General features: G+C 38.2%; 1 protein-coding gene across 1 annotated transcript in view; it reads right to left on the minus strand.

Annotated features, from left to right (window-relative positions):
- Window positions 1–25,747, minus strand: part of INPP4B (inositol polyphosphate-4-phosphatase type II B) — a 274,537-nt gene that overhangs the window by 176,900 nt on the left and 71,890 nt on the right. Inside the window, 3 exon segments of the mRNA XM_059827010.1 lie at window positions 10,404–10,448; window positions 12,187–12,411; window positions 23,420–23,504. Coding sequence (XP_059682993.1) covers window positions 10,404–10,448; window positions 12,187–12,411; window positions 23,420–23,504 — 355 coding nt within the window.

Here is a 25,747-nt window from a genome sequence, read left to right on the forward strand (position 1 = left end):
TAAAAAAAGTCTGCATGTGGGGGTTGTGCTCTGATTGAATTTCATGTGTGTTTAACTGCAGTCTATAGTCTCTTGTTCTTTCACTGGGCATAACTGAGAAGAGCCTGGCTCCCTAACCTTCAATCTCTCCCAACAGGTAGAGACACGCTTAAGAACCCTCATGAGCCTTCTCTTCTCCAGGCTGAGCAGTCCAAGCTCTCTCAGCCTCTCCTCATATGAAGGATGCTCCAGTTCCTTAATAACCTCCAGTCCCTTAATCATAAATGTTACTTTTGGCATCCCAACTGACTGTCTGATAATTCCAAAATACAAGCTATTTCTTGTACCTGCCTAGAAAAAAATCCCAGAACTGTAAGGGGCATTGGACAGCAGCAGAGAAAACTAACTTTTCAGCCACTGAAGCAGAAAACCAGGAATACTAAAAATGGCTCTTAAGCGAACTTAGTGGTATACACAATTTCTTTTTTAAGAAATGAGGTTTAAAATTTTAATACTACCAGACATCGCAGTTTGATGAAAAAAGCCCTTCTAGCAGGAGAATCAGTGTAGTTTTAAAGGATTTATGAAAATGTAGTTTAGTAATGAAGCTGTGGAGTAGACTAACATCTATTGCTGAAAACATTCTGCAGACACTGTATGCCTTCTAAGCCTCCCTGACAACAGCATCGTTAAGGAATTTAAAAAAAAAAATTAAGAAATCAATTACATCCTGCATAGTTAAACTGTGAGCTTCCTGGGAGGTAGGGAAAGGTTGGAAGAAGGCAGCAGTGCCAAGAGTGCCATCCAAATCTGTTGTAGGTAAGGAAGTCTTATAGAACTTTCTATAAGAACAAAGGAATAACTCATCCTTATTTGGCTTGTTGCTCTCTGTATATAAATGTCTGCAATAGAAATGACTCTCAATAAGGATCTAAATAGTCTTCTTCATTCAGACCAATCTCCTGGATCCACAGAGGAAGCATTCATAGACTCATTATGTAACAAGTAAGCACAAAGCCATCAGGTCATATAAAAGCTGTACCTGCGGACATATTGGTCATGCAATGGGAGAGTGGGCTCAGTGCCAGTCTCATCCAGGAAGATGCTGCCCCTAAAAACTCCTTCCACAGCAGAAAACTAGGTAAGCCATTATTATCCCCTTCCCAGCTCAGCCACTTGAACTCACACATACCTCTGCCACTTGCTCTGTTCCACCGCTCCAGCACCCTAAAGACTAAAGGTGTAATAGGCTACATGCACGTGTACACACAAACACTGGCCCCACGTCCCGTTCCCCCCACCAAATCAAGTCTCATAGTATGAGATCTGAAAGACCTACATGAGAGGCATGCTAGGGAACCTGAAGAGACTCATTTGAGAGAATGAGGTTCAAAAATCGAACTGGAAAGAGTACATAGGTTGGCAAGACAAATAGGAGAAAGTATATGCAGCAGGAGGTGTATTTTTGGGGAAAAGCAGGAAGAGAAAAATAATGAGCAAAGAGCAGCAGCAGTATGTGCCAAAAATAACTTCTCTCTGACTTAATGATCTTTAATCCTACATTCCTATGAACTAGCTTAAAAATACCGTGGAAACACAAGTTTTCAGCTTCATCAGAATAATTTAAAAGTTTATGTCACATTCACAGGAACACCTAATACTTCAGAAGCCAAATATTATGCTTATAAAAATACTAAAGGACAAACTAAGGTACCTACTGAGTTGTTTGTTTGAGTTTTTTCTTTAATATCTATGTGAGAAAAATTAATAAGATAGCCCAATTTTGACAGAATTGCATTAAATCTCTACCTACACATCTATAAATTCTTAAATAACTCTGGAACCCTCTTCCTAAGTAACTTTCAATAAGCCTTAGAAGTTATCATAAAGGTTTCTGATTGCTTTGAGTATTTCACCTCAGAAACTAGAATTAGTTCAGGCAAAGCAGCAAGAGTACCCTTATTGGTAAAGAATGAGATAGATGAACCCATGCTAAGACTGAGCTATTGTAATTAATCTGCTTCCAGCCCCTCACTGGGGCACTGAACTAGTACCCAACCCCACAGAAGACGTTAGTTTTCAGCATAGACACAACCTTATCCATTTTAAATTTTGGATAGAAGGAATTTTGCAAAAGTGAGACAACATTTATGAAGTCTATGAGAAAAATGTGAAGTAGACACAAAAGTATCATTTTCAATATCAAGAAAAACATGATTTTACCAAGAAGCCTAACAATTTTATTTATTTAAGATTTGCAGAAGAAAGGTCCTTCCTAGTCTCATCCCTCTTGTTCCCTGGCCTTGTAAATACAGCAGTTTGCGAACTCTGACAAGATTTCAGAATTTATTCATTTCTGACAGAATTTAATCCTATTATCTGCCGCATCACTCAAGAACTAAGATGATAAAACTCTGTGTCTCAGAATGGTTAAACTCCAAAAAAGCCTTTCAACTGTTAAATAGCTTTTCAAATTCAGGTATCTACAAACTCCTCTCTAAACAGATTAGCCATAGCTATTCAAAAATTTATCTCTAGGTAAGCACTTATATCAAAACATGTGAGAGTCGCCGTGACAATCTTTATTCCATTAGATTTAGAAGTCTCCCTTAGTCACAGCTGTGATTTATACACATTTATATTTACAAGGCTGTCATCCACCTTCTCCTGGTAGTGCAAATACATTTTTTTTTTTAAAAGCAAAAGCTTCCAGAAACAGAAGATACTTAAATTTCATAAAACAGAACGGAAGAAAACTGCCTGAAACCAAGTTTGCACCTGGGTTTGCTAATATTGATAGCCCCAAACATCCTCATGCTACTTACTACTCACATCAGTGCGTCAGTGGATTCCTCTACTCCATCATATTGGAATATGCTCAATCAGTCATGATCTACTCCCTCATGCTGGTTCATCATATGCTCTGACCCACTTCAGAGCAAATAAACATCCCTGCATTTAATGAACCCACTGTAGTGACTAACTGCTACATAGCACGGTGTAATATAGAATTTTAATCTTTATAATCTACACAGAAATTGAACGTACACAAGTCATAGCTGTTTAATGAATATCATTAAGTAGCAATGGATGCCAACAAGTTGAGAATATTTCTGTGACTACTTCTATCAAGAATTACTTCTTACTGACACAGAAACTAAGTAGATAACTCACACAGTTAACAAAAATGAGTAATGCTATACTACATATAATGGGTTGTCAGCAATGAAACAATTTTTCATATATATGAGCTACATACATAGTATAGATATCTATATAACTCTATGTAGAATATCTATATAACCATATAAAGAAAGGTGTTTTATCTGTGAAGTATATTATAGAGAGAATTTTTCAGATTCTCAATGTGCAAGAAGCAGGCAGAAAACCGAACACCTTCCAAAGTTTCATTACTGGGGATTTTTGAGTCCCTACATATTCAGCAACACAATTAGTATAGATTAATATTTAAGGTTCATGACAGCATGCTGCTTCTCTAGCTGCAATGCAAATGAAGACAATCCCTACCCTAAAGGGATTGAAGGATAGATTTCTGAAATTACAGTAGTGCCTATAGATACAGATTTGAAAATCTGCCCTAATTCTCTAGGCTCAGAGCCCAGCATATCTGGGAAAAAAACTGAACAAAGATGTGAGTTTTTGGAAGGACTCTGGTTTTGAACTGTTTTGTGTTTTCACCCCCATTTTCTGGATTCGTTTTTTCAAATTTTTTTCCCTGTATACATAACACATTCTTAAAAGAGGGTTTACTATAGTTAATGTTGTAAGTTAGCAAACCACAATGGTATAATACATTATGCATAAGCAAGGCAGAATATAGTGAATGAAATTGGAAAGACAAATAGAGAATGCAGGCTGACACTGCCAAATGGAATGGGACAACCTTCTCCAAGAAGAAGGCTGAATATGCTCATAACAGAAAAGTCATGCAAGACTAAAAGAAGGCAAGATTTTAAAGGGAAAACACAACACATTCCCTTTGTATTTTTAGTTACTTCAGTAGGGGCATTATGACTACTTTATTACAACAAAATGGCCTAAAATTACCAAGTAATAATGGTAATATCCAGACAGTTTTGGTAATACCACTGAAAGACAGTCCTTTTCTCTGACAGGGTATGCAACATGCAAAATTCAGGAGCGATGCTTTACTTTTGAAGAGGTGTACAATAATGAAGGAGCAGAGCTTCAGAAAGCTGTCTATAAAAAAAGTTACTTTCAGTTTGGCAAGAGCTATGGCAGCCCAAAAGCCTTCTCAAAAGCTAACACAGTACTGTGGGAGGGGAGGTGGATCAAGAAGGATGTAGGGTCTTGACAAACCCATCCTCAAATCACTTTTCAGCAGTGTTCAGATAATGTCCGCAGATAATAAAGAAAGCTTACTATGAGCACCACAGAATATAGAAAGACAGCAAGGAGAGCTTACTCTCCTCAGGGGTCAGTAATTCAACATCACTCAACTCCAGGTGATCCCACTTATCAGTTTGCTCAATATGCCTTATCCTGTTCTATCATCAAACACTGCCAAAAGAGAGGTGACTATGTCATGAAAGGTGATGGGCATTCACTACCTTAGAACGTTTTTGGAAGACAGTTTTGCTTGTTGCTTTAACTGCACTGAAACCAACTGAAAGTTAGCTCAAGTTCACCTGCATAAGGTGGGGGAAAAAGGAAGCTCCTCTAGGAGTTAGTTCAAAAACACAAGTCCTAAGTCAAAAACACTGAAAGCATGCCAACACAGTCTATGAGACTAGGCTTGAAATTGCTGCCTCTTTGGGAGGATCCTTTCTGTCAAAAAAGCTCACCCCAGCAACACTGAGTTGTTAAGAATAAAATACATTTCCAGCATCTTACGCTGCAATGCAAGTCTCAAAACAGGCAGGAGCCCAATAAGTAGTTCCCAGAGGAGGAAAGAGCATTCTTTCTGATCACATGATATCTTTTCTACTACCTTAATTTCTTCTGTCTTATTTAACTTGTCTTTTATCTATTTTTTATTGTTGTTGGGAAGAAACAGCATCTAATATACATCAGTAAAACTAGGGAAAAAACCTGACTAGCTAGTTTGGTGGACATGAAGTTTGTGTGGGACCAGAGCAAATTCATGTAAAATTCAGCAAACTGTTTCAACAAAAAAAAAAAAAAAAAAGGGTGACATGTAAAAATAAAATAAAATACAACACAAATCCACCCTTCATTTTTATATTTTTGCTAACATTGTTCCTAACATGTTCAACACTTAGCTTTTTTTGAGGGATAAACACCCTTCAGCATAAAGCGACATGTTCAGTTTGATTCATGAGGAAATGATCACTTTTCTTTTTAAATTTACTCAAAAGTGTGATGATGACTTCTTTTTTTTTTTAATTTGCCTAACACAAAGTATCAGTTATTCACAACTTGTAACATGATGAAGCAGAAGGATAACCGGTTAGATGGGAAAATCCTGCTAGGATCAGGACTCTGACTCCAAGTTTGTGGTGTGGATAGTACTTCTGCTTATCACTCTTCTAGGAACAGCTGCTGCTGAAAAAGCTTCAGATTATGTTTCAGAATTGGAAAAATCATTTAGTCATAGCCTTTGAGCAGCATCGATGTACCATTTAAGTTCAGTTTGCAGAGTTAAATCTGCTTCAAGACCTTTTCCAAGGGATGCCATCACACTATTACACTGGGAAAAATAAAGCAGTGAAGAATAAAAAGTTTTGCATTTACATGTAGACAGCTCTTGTATCAACCCACTATTTGGTAAAATGAAAAAACAAGTACCCTAAAAATTTTAATTTTTAATTCTTTCAACTACTTGCTGAAATTTTCTATAAATTGTGCACTATTTAATGAGATTTTGTAAAAAGACATAACAGTGAGTTTTACATTGTTCTATACCTTGAAAAGTACCTAGAGGTTATGCAACAATAGGACAGTCCGTCAAACTTCACTGCCCTAACATACTTCCCAAGAAACTGAAAGCTTTTGGAGATGCTAGACAGGTACTTTCATTAAAATGAGTACTTGAATATGCCTACAACACGTGCAGAGACATTCCTTTCTATACAGTTATCTAGATTATTATACTGCACCCACAACTGCAATACCCTTTGCTCTCTCTTCACAACTTCAGTCAATTAGACAAATTCAAAAACACTGAAATGTGTCAAAATGAATTCTACTGGTCATTGAGAGAGTAACAAACTTATCTTTTAGACTATTTTTTCAAATGTATTTCTCCATGTTAACATCACGTTCATTACTGAGTTTGTGTTTGAGCATTTCGACTACCAGCTGTGCCTTCTCCCCGGCTCCCTCATTTTTCTGATTATTGAGTTTTCTTGTGCTGCTTTGTCAGATGAGTATCAAGTAAATGCAAATACCTTTAGAGGTGCAAGATCTTAAACTTCACAATGGTGTTAACCAATATGCATAATATAATTTATTTCCCATAACTATTACATAGTACTTGAGCTAAGTTCACATATCACAAAGTAGCTACACTGAAATCAATGTGAAGTCAGGAACCTACACCATATTTAGTTAGAACGGGGACATTTTAAAGCATCAACCAAGAACAGTAACTCCAAAATAAACATCTACAAAAGGACTAACCCTGTGTGCTTCAAAGTCATGGGAAAGATTCTTATCAGCCCCACTGTTTGTTAGATTGGTTTGTTATTTTGGCCCAGGATCTGGTTTTATTTCTTTTGCTCTGTTCCTCCTCTCTAGTCAGCACTCTGCACAGACTGACACGTGGTACCTCCTAGTGCTTCATAAAACAGCATGGAGAACAGAGTGACTTGATAAGCCAAACAACAAGATGAAGTTTGATGAGTAAAAATCCCCACCAGTTACAAGGTTCAAAACCAGTCATATTTCCAAAGAGTCCTCAGGATATAAAAATCAAAAAACTTAGTCTAAAGGAAGCTCCGACTCCAAAATAAGGAATGTTACAAGATCAGGTACACTCCTGAAAATGCTGAGTGTATTGCAGTGGAAAGCTATAATTCAGAAGAGTTTTATTTTTTGCTTTAACCTCAGCAAAAAAAACCAAAACAACCAACAAACAACTTTACTGAACTTTAAAATAAAATAAAAAGAAGGCAGTATTTTGGACATTTTATAGCGAGAACACTTTCCACAGTGTTATGGATATAGAATGCAGCAAGTTAGCTACCACAACAGAATACAAGCCCCTAGCAAGACTTTTTAATAACATTATCTCAAAATTTACTTATCAGAACTTCAAACGTTGAAGAGAAGTATTTAGATATACTGTCCCTAAATAAAACTCACATTAGGCAGCACCCAAATATTATTAAAAAGCTATGTTCTGTTTTAGTTAGTAACTAAAGAGAGTTCATTTCTGAATGTTATTTATTAAGCAACTAGTGACAGCAGAGTTACAAAGTACAATTATGAGATAACTGACAATTTTTTAAATATAGTTAAAAACATGTATATATTAACTGATATAAGCAAATGTCTATTTGCATGCATATATATATGCTGCTTAACTAATATAATATTGTTATATAATGCATATGAACAAAATTATAGATATAAGCCATTCTTTCAAGACGAGAGACCATTTTATAGGTTATTAACTGTTAGATGTGCCTTCCAAATTGCCAAAGATCAGTCTAAGCGAGTTGAAACATTTCTACGGAGCCCTAAGATTTGGTTACTTAAGTTAGGCACACATCGCAGCAGTGTGCTTGCTTGCAGCAAATCTCTCTCTGATCCCTGCTTACCATGTTTTGGTTGGCCTCACAGAGAAGCCTTGGAAGTCCTTAATTAGCTAAAGCTAATGCCAAGTCTTTAACTTGGCATAAACCAAGCCTTCAAAAGGTGAGATCAGCCAACCAGTGCCCATCGCCTGCCAGCAGCCAAGGGGCAACTACCTGGCTCAGCTGGCACAGCAAGGCAGTGCATATTTCCCAGATGCACAGACCCACCTGTCAGAGGGAGAGTCCCTCCCAGCCCTACCAACCACCAGGTGAAGAGCACAGAAAGCATCTTGACTGGCTGCCTTTGCGAGAGGTATTTTAACTGGCTGTTCAGGCCAAATAGCACATGCATCCTTCCCAGCTAAATTGTTCCTGTCTCACTTATCAGCAAGAGGTGTCTGCTGCATGCATGTGCATCTGTACACATATGAGTAGCACAGTGGTGGTGCATGGGGAGGCTGGAGCTAGGCAGTGTTGGCATGCATATGTTGATATTCCAGTAAGAAGGATAACTGTTATGATAAAATTCAAGTCTTTCATGAACCACTCAGTGACTGAAGGGGGAGTTCCCTAATGCAAATATGTTATGCTTAAATATTTAGTATTTTTTTTATGATCAAGACACGAAGAATCAGCTTTACATAGTTGCCTATGCTACCAAATATCCCTGACTTAGACCACTGGCCAAGAACACCAGTTTGAAAAACAAAAAGTGTCAAAAAAAATGCTACTCTTATTTGTTACCTGAGCAGCAGCACTCACAGAGCTGCAATGACTCAATCAGTAACACTGCAGAACAAACCACAGAACATAAATCCCTACTAGGAGCAACCAAATCCAAAACACACATACCGACACCATGAGCGAACAGAGCTCTGTCCAGCACGAGCCCAAACAAGTCTGAAAATGGCTTTACATCGGTTTTACACTTCTGCCTGCTGGGGCACATTTATCAGTGAAAGAAACTTCTCCTGATGTGCGGCCCATCTAATTTGCAGCTACCGCCTGTAGTGCCTTCCTCCCTCTCCTACACCACACCAGGGTCATTCTGGGTGTTTGTTAATGCTGGAGCATAGCACGTACTAGCCATGCCCAAATACTACAGTCGCAGTGCCTATAAAAAGCATATAGAAAGGCACAGAAAAGTTAACTTTGCTCTTAACAATTATTATAGCATGGTAATTCCCCAACAGAGAACTAAGCCTTTCTTCCATGCCAGCATTTAATAATTTCAGCAGAAATATTCCCTACAGAAAAAAAACTACTCAACAAAGTTTTTGTAATGCTATAACTGTCTAGTTTAAGAGGCATACAGGTAAAGCTACCCTGATATAGTTAAGGGAATCTAAAAACGATTATATCAGACAGAACTGTATCTGCCCCAAAGGGGCGTGTCACTGATACCATCTTGTTTGCTGTGTTGGGGGATTTCTGAGGGAGATTTGTTTGTAGATAATATAAATTCTCCAAATAGTTGAGTTTGATTTTTATACAATACCCTGCTTACGAATGTCTCTATTTCCCCTTCTCCCTCTCTCTCGCATATACACACACTTTTGCAATAGATGTTTTAAAGTGTTTCTCTCAGAGTAAATATGACAGATATGGAATAGCACTGAGTAGAAGTTTCTCAGTGTACAGCTATACAACATGAGATGCATACTAGTAGGTTATACGAATGCAAAAATCAACAAATTGGACAAGTTTTAGTAATTTCAGAATGTATGCAGCATGAAATCAGCTATTTCAAAAGATACATTATTTGCAACTGTGTTATTTTACCGTATACAGGAGCTGGGAATAATCATAGAATCATTTAGGTTGGAAAAGACCCTTAAGATCATCAAGTCCAACTGTTAATCAACTAAACCTAGCTATTAATCTGATTTCTGATATGGCATTATTGTATTTAGTGCTTCTACAGCAAAATTATTTTGAAAGCTTCAAAGTTTTTGCAGGGAAAGAGCAATGACAAAGTTGACAATTTTACATTCTAAATGGCACAGTTTGGGCTGCAAATATTGTGCACCTTTATCTTGTACTACAAATACATGATTATTCAATTAACTTGCTTGACTTACTGAGCAATCTTAATCATGCTGTATACCCCTGACTAGAAAGGGAGGCTTGAGCTGATAGAACACATCCTGAAACAAAAGTTCTCTTATATTATAGACTATACTACTAACATATAGTTCTCATATACTAATTACTTATACTAAGTATACAAAGAGAAAATCATGTAAACGTTTATACTGACTTCTCTAAAAAATAATAATCAATGCTTTTAAATAAAAGTTTGTTCTAAAAGGAAAGTGTTTTTATCTGAATAAAATACCTTTTTAAAAACTCCATCTTAAATGTCTTGTCCCAAATCAGTAATATTTCATAAACAACATTCACAAAGCTATTGGGCAGATTTTCAGCTTGGTGGGACAGCATAGCATTAGAGAACCCAATAGGTCTTTAGCCATTTCAACCAATTAAGAATCTAAAGTCAGCATTTCAAAGACATGCACAGGCACGTCTATCTGAAGCAACCAGGGTTCTTCTACTTTTTTTAAACAGGTAACATGTTGCATTGTATAACACTATACACACACTCATATATACACACACACACTCATATATACACACACACAGAGGCCAGTGCAATTCCAAGAAGTCAAAATTGTATCTCACCGAGGCTGAACTCCAGCTTTGGCTCATTTGCAATTCTCTGAATACCTTTTAAGGTTAAGAAAAACAAAAAAAATTATTAGAAATAATTTGAATTCTATGTCTAGCTTTTTAACACTTAGTCAAAGTTTCACATGCCTAATTCATACCTCTAACCACCTGCCACTGCCACCGGAATAACAATTTATGTTACAAACTTACAGCAAAAGAGACTTTTGCATTAAATACTTGCCTGAAAAAAGGCTACTTTTGAAGATGACTTCTTTCTTTTAACAGAAACTGTTACTGCGAAAGGAAACTAAGAAAAAAAAAATATATCACCCAACCTTTCATGGATGAGTACTTGTAAGATTTTCGATCACAACAACTAGCTATATATCTGTTTGAAAAATATTAAATCTAACGAGTAATTTTTAAGTAGATGTCATCACATTAAAAGTGGAAACAGAAAACATGTTCTGTGAAAGTATGGAAATCAGGTTAATATAGTAAAATATATCACCATATTATTGACCTATATATAAATTGTAAAGGAACAAAACCAACTACTTCTTGTTGGAAAATAGCATATCAACTCCTTTTTCTCATATACCAAGGACAATAGGAACATTTTAATTCCCTCCATTGTGGAATTATGTTCTAGTGCATATTTTACTGCAAAGCACAATATTTTCTTATTGTGCTAGGATTAAGGAGTGAACCACAGAGCTGCAACAAGAGATACGTAGGAAGGATAGTTAAAATAATACTGAGTTGTTCACCCTCTGCAAGAAGCAATTGGATCACAACTACAGCATCAATGAACCTTGTCGAAATTAAGCTGTCTCTTGTTGACATTTATGTATTGTCTCCAGTGAGCACTATTAAGTATTTGCCAGTATCAAAGAAATTGCTCAGATGGGAAGGACCAAGTTAGTATATGAACTGGAATGCAATGTTCTTGTCAAAACTTAAAAATAGTTAAGAAAACCCACCCACACACCCACCCCCCAAAAACTTATAGCTGTTCTTGTTCCATGAAAACTTGATGTGGCCAGATAGATCTGGTTTCATGCTGCTCTCATTGCTATAGCTAATCATTCAAGGCTGTGCAACAAAAAATTACAGCTGCAGAGCTTAGAAAAGCTTTGGTCACTAAGAAATAACAAATAAGTTAGTTTTTGTTTTGTTTTGTTTTTTTAAATGGAATTATAACAAATTTCTGAGTTGAATTCTGCCACTAGCAGAGTCATCATATTGGTCTGGAACACCTTGATGAATATGCTAGATACAGACTTGATTAAGTAACTGGGCAACTGAAATACAGTGCCCAGACTCCAGTGCACCAAACATGACTCAACATATGGCTACATGCTTTAAACTCCCCAGAGTGCTTTTATATCACAAAGAACAAACCTGCGATACTAATTTAAGTATCACTAAAACCTTATATATTCAAAGTTATCAGACTACATTTTAAACAGTAGACCATATGTTCATACAGGACACACAAGAGGAAAAGAGTATCTCTAACTAAACAATTTCTAAGTCTCATGAAAAAGACAAATTAGAGTGGAAAAAGTCAGAAACACACATTTGTTCCCCTGAAAGTTATCTGCATAAATCAAAATATATCAGGTAATGATATTTAAAGATAATTTTCATCAGTTTTCTTCCTCTACAACTGCACTTTGTCAAGCAACAAATTAAACAGCATTATGTACCCTGTTTGTGACACTATCTGTACAGCTACAGAGAGTAGGCCATTTTTATCGTACCACTCAATAAAATGAGTACATGCACTTACTCGTAAACTGTGGCTCTCCTAGACTGTCTACTTGGGATGAAGGGAGGAACTGTTGTGCTTCATCTGATGATCTCTCCTCTTTGATTTCCATGATTAACCTCCGGAGCTGCTGAATTTTATTCTGCAAACCTTCCGAGTTTGCCTCTCCCAGAGCCACAGCCCAAGATTCGCAATCTGGTTTTGATGCCGCTTCAAGGTAAAGATCCGGTTCTCCACTCTGAAACTCTGCACACGGAAAACAAACACAGTTGTTATGAACTCTGATTCAAAAGGAGGATCATGAAAATATTGATGTCACACACAATTAAAACCACCATGCACACATTTCTTTTCATGGTCCCAGAACCATGCACCCCATCCACCTCTTGAGTCAAACCCCAGGTCTTCCATATTCAGTGCAATACTAAGTCTGTCCACAGAGTGGTTCCAAAAGCAATTAACACATTGCTAAAGTAGGTGGCAGATTCAAACGGAAATGGGAAATTTTTTTAGCACAGATTCTGCAGCCTAGCAGGTAGCTATCAGAGCTGCTAACTTGAACAAGAATTTGTTATAGCAGGTGCATCAGACAGGGTTCTGACCGATAGCGGGATTCACCAGAACAGAATCACAGAATCACTAAGGTTGGAAAAGACCTGTAAGATCATCAAGTACAACAACAAAAAAAAAAAAAAAAAAAAAAAAAAACCCAACAAAAAAACCCCATGAACGAATGTGTCCATCACTTCTTCTATTAAAACTCTCATTCATCCTTGCCAGAATACTGCTCACCAACACATGCAGATAATTTAGCATGACATAGCTCATCTGTGAAGACTCAACAGGTTGTATGTGGGAGCTTCTGACCTCATTACATGTCATTTGCTGTTCTGCCTGAAGTCTAATTGTTTAATGATCAAATTTTCTAAGAACAAAAGAAAAAAAGGGGAGGAAAAAAAGCTGAGGCTCCCAAGGAATTCAGGTAAGTAGCAAGGGTCAGTCATTTCATTAAGATTAGCACAGGAAGAAAAAACATCTCTTAGGCATTTAAAATTCTGCAGTATAGGTGGCTTCACAGAGTCACAAATTCAATGTGACATTTAGTGCGACACACACTGAGAAGAACAAACGGGGAAAGAAAGAAAAATCAATGCTTCTTTAAAAGAGGTTACCAACCGATTTAGAAACATAAAGCTCTATAAAACACCTGTGTTACTGTATTAATAAGGACTGAACTATTTAGTTGGACATCAAAATCATTTTGACCTAAATATGCCATAGATCATATTACTGGATGAAACAGAACACTTAAATGTTTTCATACTTAGTTCGAAAATCCAAACAACATAGAAAAGTTCTTTCAATACAAAGTGAACTTAAATTCCCTTTTACTAACTTGAGTATCTAAGCTTGGGCACTTACCCACATATGTTATTCTAAACCTGTTTGCACTTCATAAACTGAGCATCTGCCACTTACAATTAACTCTGCTTTTATTGTTATGGGGGGAACAAAAGGTGCAAACCTCAAGTCTGGAAGCCTCTTAAAACTGTGCTGGCACAAATCCCTGTAGAGGTGGGACGAGTTTTTTATCTGGGGGTGGATCTAAGGAAATCTCACTATGTGGCTGCAGCTGCTGCTAAGAACGCTGGATAAGATTTCACATACCAGTTGGACTATAGAATTCATGAGGAAAGACTGGGAAGAGCAGCAGAAAGTGGGGGAACACCTTTCTGGCTTCACAGGCAATTTAAAGAGTGCTAACATGGATTAAAACTTCTCTCTAGCCCTAGCTCAGTCAGAAAACAAGGTATTCAGTTCTTGAGACAAGAATTTTCAAAGTCTGAGGGAACTGCAGACGTTCATCAGATCCTTATTTACACCCAAAATACATACTTGTCTTGAGCAACCAAACCTGAACAAGCTGAGCTTTACTGTTTGTCTAAGATTAATTTAGAGACAGAAGTTTCAGCTGCAAGCTCTCGTGTGATCTGCTACTGCATCTGAGCCATAAGGGCAGTAACCTTCAAGAAGATTGGTAATTGGAAGAGCTAATAACTTTTCTGCTCCTCCAGTAAGATCTGCAACAGCACAGTTGTCTACTCTCTTCTGCCACTGACCTCAATGATTCAGAAGGGTTTTTTTATTTCATAGTATTTTGCAACTACCAGTGCAAAAAGGAAAGGAAAAAAGAGACATGTAGTCAACCAGCACCAAGACCAAAATAAACCAGCAGTCATTCTAATAAAAAAGGAAAAATATTTACAGGCATGCAAAACACCTTCTTGTACCATTCAGCCTTTAAAAGGACAGACAATTTTAAAAGAAGCAGTTTGGATACCCAAGACACCTTAGCTAAGGAAAGACTGTCAGACAAGCCAGCCAACACTTAACAACCAAAATACAAATATATCAAGGTGTTCTTTTCGTTTTGCTCTTCATTTTTAAATGTAAATAGGAACAGTGATCTTGCCTTGAAATATCCTACTAACTAGCTAGATAAAACACATCTGCTTTGGGAGGAAATCAATGTTTTGCAATTGAAATCATGCTATTTATATTTACCTCTTAGCTGTGGAAATCAGACTGCCAGGCACATAAGGCATACTGAATCACCCTTAATATGCTTGGAACCAGAAATGGATAGTGAAATGCAGTAGGAGTGGGCATAATTCACTGTATTCTGATCTAACAGGTGCCATTTTTGAGATCTGGAAATTCATTCTAAACTATCACTTCAAAACACTACAGTCTGTTATATTTAGATCTTTGGAGTACTCTGACAGCGAAGTTAAATTCTGAAAAACATATGAAAATATCTGAAAAATATTCATGACTGCAAATGTAGAAAGATTTATTCTGCAGATCCAACAGTTGGTAAGTTATATGTTTCCCATACTGTTTCAGCGCACATTTTGTTTAGGTCCAAGTTCACATACTAGAAGAAACAATGTTTAGGTCCAAGTTCACATACTAGAAGAAACACAATGTCCAAAATGCACCTTGGCAAAAATCTCTGTTGCAATAAAGGAGCACACAGGTTTATTTTATATAATAAAGATCATAATCTCTTTGCTTTTCTTTCCCAGATTATGTTGCCTATTATTTTAAATCAGATGCATACAGTAAACCCTAATAAGCTCAGACACTTAATTCCAAGTTTCACTAGGGAGACAAAATTTAGCTGAAATGAGTCTTTCTGAAAATAAAAATAACACACCCACAAATGTAATGAAGGCCTCAAACAAGTGGCAGACATATCAGCAGAATTATCTTTGTGTTAAAACATACTAAACACAGGAGTGTTCAATGGGTGTACAAAAGCACTTTATACTTTACAATTAAGGAGTTACTGTAGAAAATACAAGTACCCAAGCATCCTTTGTTATGCTGTTATTGCTGACATGAGTTACCATGAGTTAGTTTTGGGAAAAAATCCTGACCTTTTGAGAACATTTGCTATTGACTTCAGTGACACCAGTTCTTTATCTGGTATGCATTCCTAGTTTTACTGTTACGATATAATTTTTGAGTAAGAGGACATGCAAGATCTAAGAACATACAATATTAAGAACATTTTCTGTTTACTTCTGAATCTGCAATAGCAGAACAGTAATTTTCATCTTAGTGCTGGACACCCCTGGTGGGGTTTCAAGTTCCCTGGGTTTATTCCACTGAAGAAATTCACACAGTTAAACACAACGGTTTCCTTTGCAAAACAAACATTCAACTTACTAGCCCTAAATTCAAAGCAAAACGGTATATAGTTCTACCTTTATCTCTTTTTTCTTCTTGAACTGAAGAAGATCCACATAGCTAAAAGAACCAACGTAGGACCTTTTGATAGCTTGCATAAACTCAAAAAACAGAAAGAAAGGGAAAGATTCTGAGATCAGACACTAGGACATTGATGTAACCTACAGGTGCCTGATACAAATCTATTGTCAGGACAAACAGTAGTTATCTAATTGAAACCACTATCTAAATCAACATTTTACAAAGCTTTGTCCCCAGCTTTTCCCAGGATATCTCATTTGTTTCCTGGAACCTAGCAGGGTACTTAAAAGCAAGAGTACTGCTACTATACTGCTTACATTACCACAAGAGCAAATCTAAAAATGTGTGAAGTCAGACATACTCTTCATATTTGTCAGTAATCACTAGTCTGAAATTGCAATAAATAACCAGCTATCGAAATGTTTCTTCTCGTTTCTCTACACTGTTAGTTCAGTTTCAAACTGTTCAGTTGAAAATAAATTAATGGTCACAGCTACTAGCCTCAGGAGGGGGGGGAAAAGAAAAAAAAAGGCCAAATATTACTAATTCTAATGCATGAAGTGGTCTCTAAGCACTGACACTTGGATAACACAACTGGTACTTGGATAACGCTGCAAAAGCAAGCTTGCACCGAGGCATCATTGGTGAAATCTGTGGGAACAGATGCTGTAGCAGAGCATTCCATGTTAACTCTACAGCAGGTGGATATAGCACTTGGGACTCTACCAACTCATATCCCCTTGGCCAGCAGTGTAGCTATACACACGTTTTGAAGGGAAGTTTTGTAGTCTAGAAAGCGCGCAATTTCCACAGCATAGGACTGTGTTCAAACCCTTGACTTCCTGTCCCTTACCAAAGTGGGCAGAAATAGAGACATCATGGAAAGCTAATGTGGGCCAGTGGCTATACTGCTTCAGGCACCTTCTTAAGTGGAGGTACCTCAACTAGCAGGTGCTTCGTGGCCCTTCCAGCAGCTTGCCCACCTTGCTGCTTTTCCTTATTTAGGTATCAGAGACTCAATCGGAAGCAAAAGCTGGGGAAGCAGATAGTGGAAAGCAAACATGCCTGTTCATAGAGCCTTTTCTGATCAGGACTCTGTTCACCAACAACTCTTTTACTGAAGGGTGATCTCAACAAGACTTTCTCCCGAAGAAGCCGGCATAGAAAGTTACTGGCCCATAGGACTTCTGCAGCTCAAATAAAGAATTCAAACCCCCTGATCAAACAGGACTGCTGTCAAATAAGGCAATAGCACAAAGAGAAGTTGAGAGATCCCCAGTGGCACTGGAAAGCCTTTTCTACTCTAACCCAACTGCCTCAAGTCAGAAGTGTATTTTGCTGTTAATTCCATCATCCTCAAATCACGTTTTTTGTTCCCATTATTTTGTAGTAATATTTCAATTTCCCAAGTTTTTCTATTTAACAATAGCAATTGCCTTTTTTTCTCTGCAAGTACTTTGATATTTCATTTGTTTTAAAAGTGAAAACAAATTGCTTGTTTAAAATGCCTTAATGATGTCCCTTTTAATTTTTAAGGCATACTTTATTGTACCTTTAATCATAACCTCTTACACAGAAACCTGGGTTTAAGTGAAGCCAGAAATAATGAATTGAGTCACCAAAAAAAGTGTAGACAGTTGTTGGAGTGGAACCTTGTCTTTTAAAAGACTTCAGTTTAATGGAAAGGCTTTTAAAATAATAAAATAAACCAAACACATTTCCAAGGGTAGGGAGAAGCCACTTTGGTTTTCAAGCTTTTTCATTTGTTATTAATTATCATCTTTTTCTTAAGAAGGATTTATTGTTTTATTTTACTTAACATGTCAAAGTGACAGAAAAGCTGATACTCTATGGCTTGCTCTATTTTCATTATTAGTATAAAATCACGTTGAACAGGGTCAAAAAGAAATTACTGTCAGGATTTAAATAAAAACAAGTACAAAGCACATGTTCAATGTCCAGGATGACAGCCCCTCCTTTTCTAGAGGATCACTATTTTTCCTCCTATGCCAAAATGCAAAGTAAGAGAGTTCAAAAAGGTTAAAGGTTGTCTCTCTCTTTTCACACACACACTAGCAAAAAGTAATTCTCAGTTGCTACCTCAGCAGTGGAAAATGGTTGAGGCTGTCAATGAGCCACTGCCACTCTAAAATATAAAGCACCATCACAGCTAACCACCATATGCTGTAACAAAAGTAGAATGGAAGCTTTGATACGTAAATTATATCCGCAGGATATTTCTAATACAGACATCAGAGGCTTTTAATTCACAAAGCTGACTGAATTCTATATGCTGATGCATTTCATGTTCAAATTAGTAGTGATGAAATCATCCCATGGTTACTCATGATGCTAATCTTCCCTTGGAAGTTAAATTTTCAATCAAAGATAAAGAATTTAATTAAAAATTTTATCTTCGGTGGGTTTTTTTTGCGCTACGCTGGAATAAACTTATATATAAGTTTCCATTATAATCTCCATTTAAGTCCTCACAGAAGCTCACAAAGACTCCGAGCTATTTGAAATTAATATAGCATGATACCCCAGGTTGACTACTGCAGTATAACACTTTGTTTCTTTTGAAAGCCTGCAGGCTTTCACACATGCCACATTGCTTCTCCCCTTTCATTAAATAAATACCACACCTATGCTGGAAGCAAGGCAGACCACACAAATATTTAAATACCACAATGGTATCTCAAGACCACTGAACAGAAATCCTGCAGCATTCACCAAAAGTACTAAATGCAGCCTTTGCAAAGCAGTAGACTACTTTTGCTGAGAGGAAGTATATCACATCACTGGCTGGACCATCAGTCTACCTTAAAAAGGCAAGATTCAGAGATCTTGATTCTCTGCCTAGGTCTGCAAGAGTAACCTTAGCATATGCCTCAGTCATTCCATCTCTAAAACAGGGAGCGATACTGACCTGCCTTTCCAAGCCACTACTATTGAGGGAAACTAAAAGCTCCAAGTTAAGTGGTTTACATACTGCAAGTGGCAAAAAGGAATGCCTGCCATCTTAAGGGTATTCCTATAAGCAGGCCTTTTTTTTTTTTTCCTGATACCCAGCAGTATGTTTTAGATGATTGTGACCTTGCATCAAAAGCTCTGTCTTCTTCCTCTGTTCGCTCCCTTCCTCCTCACCAGCCCTACCTGGCTGTTAGAGCTCCTACCTCCCTAGTTCTCACTAAGGGACCACACACAGTAATGCAATTAATGCAGTCTTAAAGGAATCTCTTATCCTGAAAAACAGAAGGATTTACAGATCAAGAGAAAGCAGTTCTTGAACGCAGTCTCTTGCATCTGATTTCATTTCATTGTGCCTGTGTCTCTCGGGTTCATTCCCAATGTTGTGTTTTACAACATCATGTGGAGGAAAGGAGACAGACAGAGCTCTTTGCTCTCACCCACATGAGGCTCTATACAACACAGTGGTCAACTTCAGATTGCTCTTGGGACAGATACAAACATCTAGCCACACAGCTCTAACTGCTCTATTCCAGAGAAATGTAACAGCGACAAAAAACCCACCAACGTTAATGCAAATTTTTGTTCCTAGTTGCCTATCTTTTTGCATCTTCTGCTCAAACACTGACACATCTGGAAGTGGACAAAACACTTAAAGAAAAACACCTGACGCAAATTAACCATGGCATGGTGACCTCGGCTGGCTGCCAGCCACCCACCCATTCACTCCCCCCTCCTCAACAGGGCTGGGGGAGAAAATATGAAGAAGCTCATGGGTTGAGATAAAGACAGGGAAATCACTTACCAATTACCTTCATGGCCAAAACAGACTCATCTTATGGGAAAGATAATTTAATTTAATTTATTGCAAATTAAGAGAGTGCTGACTAGGGAGAAACAAAGACCTTTCCCCCCTCCACTCCCCCCTTTTTCCCAGGCTGAACTTCACTCCTGACTCTTCTACCTTCCCCACACCCAGAGTGGCATGGGGGTTTGAGGGCTGGCGTGGTTATGGTCAGTCCATAACAGGTCCTCTCCGCTGTTCCTTCCTCCTCACGCTTTACCCCTGGCTGCAGCGTGGTCTCGCCACAGGGAAATACCCGCTCCACTGGGGTCCATCCAGGAGCTGCAGGGCAATCTCTGCTCAGGCACCTGGAGCACCTCCTCCCCTCCCTCTGGCGCTCTCAGGGCTGTTTCTCACACTTTTTTCCTCTCACTCCTCACTGCTGGGCAGTGTTTTACCCTTTCTGAACCATGCTTTCCCTGAGGCACCAGCAGCAGGGCAGAGGGGCTGAGCCGTGCCCTGTGGTGGGTCACCTGGAGCTGGCTGGAACCGGCTGGAACCAGCTGAGTCCAGCATGGGGCAGCCCCAGCTGCTCCTCACAGAGGCTGCCCCACAGCTCCCACTGCCAGCACCTGGGCACGTAAACCCAGCAGAGTAACCACCTTTAACAGGGCTTCCAAGGTCCAGCAGAGACATAGTTATTCTCTAAATAGCTACGATTATGTATTTCTGTGTCTGGCGAGGCTTCAATGCCTGCCTGTATTGTACAAGGTGCGAGCTTAGATGGCGTAAACAGTGGTTATTCCTGCGGAGAATCCAAGGCAAGGCAGTTAACATTGCATTGCTCAAACATTTCAGTGCGCAGCAGTAGTTTCCAGGTTTAAGATCTTTTTGGACAAAAGGGTTGAAACGCTCTCCTTATCACACCTTCTGGGATTTCAGGAATGACTCACACTCGTGTGAACTGCCACATTCAGTCAGATTCACCTCACACCAGTGTCTGATCTGTTCTGCTAATAGCAACTAGTTCATGTTACAAGGGCACGCAAGCAACCAGCCACATACAGAATGATAGTTCACCTAACAAATCCTTCTGTTTCCTTTCATAGTCTGCTTAGAAACCTTTTCAGCTAGGCTGCTTTGGGAGCACTACCCTTGAAGCACTGACAGGATTATCTGCTGCGACTGCCTGACCTCTTCTGTACTCCCCTTACGTTCCGATGCCCACGCCACCCTGAGGCGATGATCAACTCCACAACATCCCTAGATGTTGCGTGAAAATGTCCTTATTTTTCCCTCTATGTTTACTCCACTGCCCTTTGTTACGTTCTCTTCTTAGATATCCCAGTTAGTCTCCGTTTCCCACTCTTACTCGTGTCTCCTAGGACTCAGCCCACCTCTCAGAGAAAGATGGAGACAATCGGCCAAAAGCTCACTCCAAAACCCTCTCCTCACGGTTCCAAGTTGAACTCCCAGCTGATTTTCTTCATCTTGCAGCCTGCAAGATGAAGAAAATGTCCTTCCCAGCCATACCACGAGTTAAATCTCGCAGATCAGCTCTGCCTCCTTCCTTGGAGCTTCTGCTGTGTTCTGGCACAGCTCTCCTCTGTCTGTTCCACAAGGAATTTGACACTGTGAGCAGGTATGTCCTCCTATCCTGCTTCCACCTGAATCCTTTAAAGCCCCAGATACACATTTTAGAGCTTTTTTTGGCTGCCAATGGATATATTCTTGTGACAATGCAGCTAGTTTTTCATGATCGAAGTCCCCATTGACGAAGATGTCTCTTCTTAGTTCCCGAGTTTTGCTTTTCTCCCCCCCCTTTTGTCTTCTGAATTTTGTTCTCTCCCACAGTACATGGATTATTATTTCACTTCTTTTGGTATTTTATCCTCACTTAGTACACAATATATCATCTTCATTTGTCTTCAGTTTTGTTCTAATGCCTCGTATTAGTCTGGCTTTCTTTTTCTTTTCCCATCCAACAAATCATCGGCCAGGCTGCTGTCCTTGTTCTCCAGCACAGGAAAATTGCCAAGTTTGAAATCCATTTCTCTTCTACCTGTCTGTCTCTTCCCCTATCTTCTGTTGTATTCCTTCGGTTGCGCCCCAGGCATTCATCATCATTTGTTGGCTCTGCATACCTGCCATTTTCTGTACTGTTTCCTCTTTTCTCTTTTAATGTGTTTTCAGAAGCTGGTCAGAATGCCACCCTTACCTCTAACCACACTACTGACCTTCAAAAACTGTGGTTTGGAAAGCCTGTCTCTCAGCTAGCAATTTCTGTTCCTAACTATGCAAGCATATTTCTTCCTTCACACATATTCACAGTCTCTTCTTCTCCACAGGCAGCCTCAAGTGCTTACTCAGTATTCATTGCTATCTACACATCCCCAGCTTTTAGACCTAAAACCTGCCAGTCTCACTGCCACAGAAACCATCCTGTTTGCAGGCTTCAAAGCCAATTGAAAGAGTCCTGTCAGCAATTACAACTGTATTCTTGGTTCAGTTCAGCAGCATTATGTTCAAACATTGTCAAAAAAGTGACAGAAGGGAACTGACATGACTGTATTTACACTCATACTGTAACATTGCCACCTCATAAAGCTGATGATTCCAACCAATGAATTGGACTCAATAAGGGCATAATTAGAAAAGTCTCAATTTGAGAGTCAATGCTAATTATTCAGTTGTTACAGACAGGCAAAGCGATGCTTCCAAATCCAGAAAAAAGTACTTTTTGATGCAGCGCCTTAACATCAGGCACAAGACAAAAGATTTAATTCCACTACTAAAGATGCAGGATTTGAGCTATTCCCCAGAATACCAGAAAAGGATAAAACCCACAATGAATACATTTTAAGTCACTGCCTTCTCAAATGTGATGGAACACTAAGAATCACTTCAACAGGTGAGGACAAGAGTTAGCATAATTAATGCAATATCTTCCTTGAAGGGGACTGGAGATTTTGGCGAGTATGAAAAAAAGAAGGTAGGAACTTCTACTAAACATATAGCTGGCCATCAAGCCCACAAATGCAGCATAACCTTTTTTCCCCCCATAGCTAGTTTTACTAGCCTAACAAAACTGCTCTTAGAGCATTACAGCTAGCAGAAAATGGCAAATTGCTCTAAGGACTTCAAAACTCTGCAGTGGTATCAGACAGAATCCACGTCATAAAAAATTCTAACACAATGGCTATTTGAGTTGTTCCTGCAGAGAAAATTCTGTCAGCATTTTCTCCAAATAAAATCTTTTCACTAAAATAATGATTCTGATTTCTAAGCAGTAACTGATTTTTTTCAACTCTTTTTAACAATTTCATTAATGAAGAGTTGATAGGTGGTGAGAAAAACAGGAAACCCCTCATTTAATAGGGAGGTTGGCAATGATTAATCATTCAAGAATAAGACAAATTGGCTGCGCATCAACATAAAACCCATATTGTACCTAACAAAACAGAACCTCAAACTTTTATCTATTGTCAGAGAAAGAAGATAACATATGACTTTCACTTGATTTTAGAAGTATGACAATAGCTTTTTGGATTTTCTTTTTAGGCATGAATTCAGAGACAAGCAGTCTTCAGATGTATGCATCTAAGACAACACGATGTATTTTAGCTAAGCTTTTAGCAAAGTTTCAATGCATGCGCAGTTGGGTTTTTTTGTTGTCAGAAATAAAAAATACACACAGAACATATTAAGCTATGTCTTACTTACTGAGAACTATTGAAACATCTGTTTTACTCCTGAACTCCACAATCCAGCAGCGCTCCAGGATTACCACTTCAGAGGCTTCAGAACTCTGTGAGACATAAAGATGACAAAATGTTAGGATTTGGAACCTGACTGAGAAGTCCTTCTGTTTGGCTGTTCACAGCCAACACAACATGTAGATATAAAGACAACAAAGCATAATAGTCACTAGGCAGATGGATACAGGTATTCTTTAATTACTGATCTGTGCCAACCTACTTCAGCTCCATGAGCTATAATGGGAATAAACTGTTAGAAAGGACCACGCAGGAAACTAAGAAAAAAGGAACTCAGTAGTTAGGGGTTTTTTTTCATATTGCAGGTATTCAACAGTTTAGGTGCGACCTCATCCCTAAGCAAATCTGGAAAGCCCAGCTCATTCCAACTTCCATATTTACTAATAAGGCTGAATCAAATGTCAGATTCTATTAAAAGAGCAGGATACTTTCAAGTGAACAAAATAACATGCAATCTTACAGTAGGCATTTCTCTTCAATTTTTATTTAAAAGGGATTTATTTATCATCACTTGAAACTTTGAATGTTGTCTCTGGCTATGCAATTTAAATGACATTAAGTGATATGGACCTATTGCAGAGTGCAGTATGATACAAATTACCCCTATCAATTTTTTTGTGAGTGCTCTGCAGAGAAGATGCAGACTCTTCTTCTAGTTTAGTAAGTGTGACTCATTTTTCAGAAAAGTGAAACTGTTAATCACTCCCTCAGAATTCATCTTTTTTTCCCTCAAAACTTTTATTATCCATTTTTTATCTCTAACACCTGGTAGCAAATAACCCTTAGAACACGCACTCATACACTTCCTCATTGCAGGTTCCCAGTGTGAATGTTGCAGAGCTCATTCTCTGCTTCAGTGAGATTCTGCAGGGATTAATGTAAATTCTTATTTTAACATTTGTTCCTCAGATACTTCTTTATTCCAAGTGATCCTAAAGATGAAAGATTTTTCATATTGTAGACCAGTTTTACCAAAAGCCTGAACTTTAGGTCCACAAATGTGGCACTTAATGAATAACTTCATTAAAAAGTTTGTATCTATAACACCTGCCTAATATACACAAGTTTTCTTGTGTACCTCTTTCTCTGTATTTATACTGTGTTATTTGGCCTGCCAGAATCAGACTCAAACTCTTTGCCAAGAGTTTCAAATTCATTTTTAAATGGATGGCTTGATCCTGCATTTTCTCACAAAAAGACTCGTTACTTACCTAGTAATACCATCATCTTTCATGAGAAAAAAGTGAACATTTAATACAGTAAGACAAGTAACAAACAGGTAACATTTCAGAAAGTCTAACAAGGATTTCCTTGAGAAAGCCTATATTTATTCTCTCCCTCCCACCTTTTAACCACTTATTAACATCCAAAGATGACAAAAGGTTAAAATAAAACAGAGGAGCAGGGAAACAGCACGTGATGTTATCTTGAGATATGCCAGAAGTCAAGAGGGAAGGTTTAATAGACTAAAAAAAAAAGCAATCTGACTTATCTAGAAACCACTTGTACATTGACTTCTTTGAAATACTATTCAGGCTGGGCTGGTCTAAAAGGGATGTATTGTCCTCTAGACTGAAAAACAGCTAATTGACTGTTTAAAAAAAAGAAAAAAGGGAGAAAGTAGTGAAACAGCGCAGCACATTTCAGGAGAAATACAAGTGCTACTTTGGGAACTTTTTTATTTATAGAATCCAGCAAGTTGAGCACACATGGTAACTCAGAGGCGATTCTCAGGTGCTATCAAGTGAGGCATTCTTTGAGGTTCTGCCAGGAAAAGTAAAATACAAGAAGTCTTTATGAGCAACAGCTAGTGTCAGCTTGGGAAAACAGGCAGTAATAGTTCAAAAAACAAACAGCAGACTAATTAGGAAGAGTTCTCCACTGCAATGATGCTGATAACTATTTTAATTCTTTAGATTTTGAAGCAAGATATCAAGACCAATACAGTCTCCCAGATAACTCCCTCTTGAAACGTGGATAACGCAGCCTGATTCCTTCAAGGGCTAGCAATCTTTCAGAAGAGATATGACCAAAAGAAGGGGGTTATTTCAGCAGTTAACAAAAAGTGTGAGACAATTTAACATTCAGCTGTGAGTACATGAAAGACTCCTATCCACTCTGTGTGCAAAAAATAGACAATAACAGCTTTTCCCATTTTCATCCCTACAGAAAATGGTTCCTCTCCCGATATTCATGTCCCACAGATGAAACATGCATACGTGACAACTCCCTAGACTTAACATTTCCTCCAAAATACGTATCTGCAGTAAGTGGA

Source organism: Gavia stellata, chromosome 19 (genome assembly GCF_030936135.1).
Source record: "Gavia stellata isolate bGavSte3 chromosome 19, bGavSte3.hap2, whole genome shotgun sequence".
Lineage (NCBI taxonomy): Eukaryota > Metazoa > Chordata > Aves > Gaviiformes > Gaviidae > Gavia > Gavia stellata.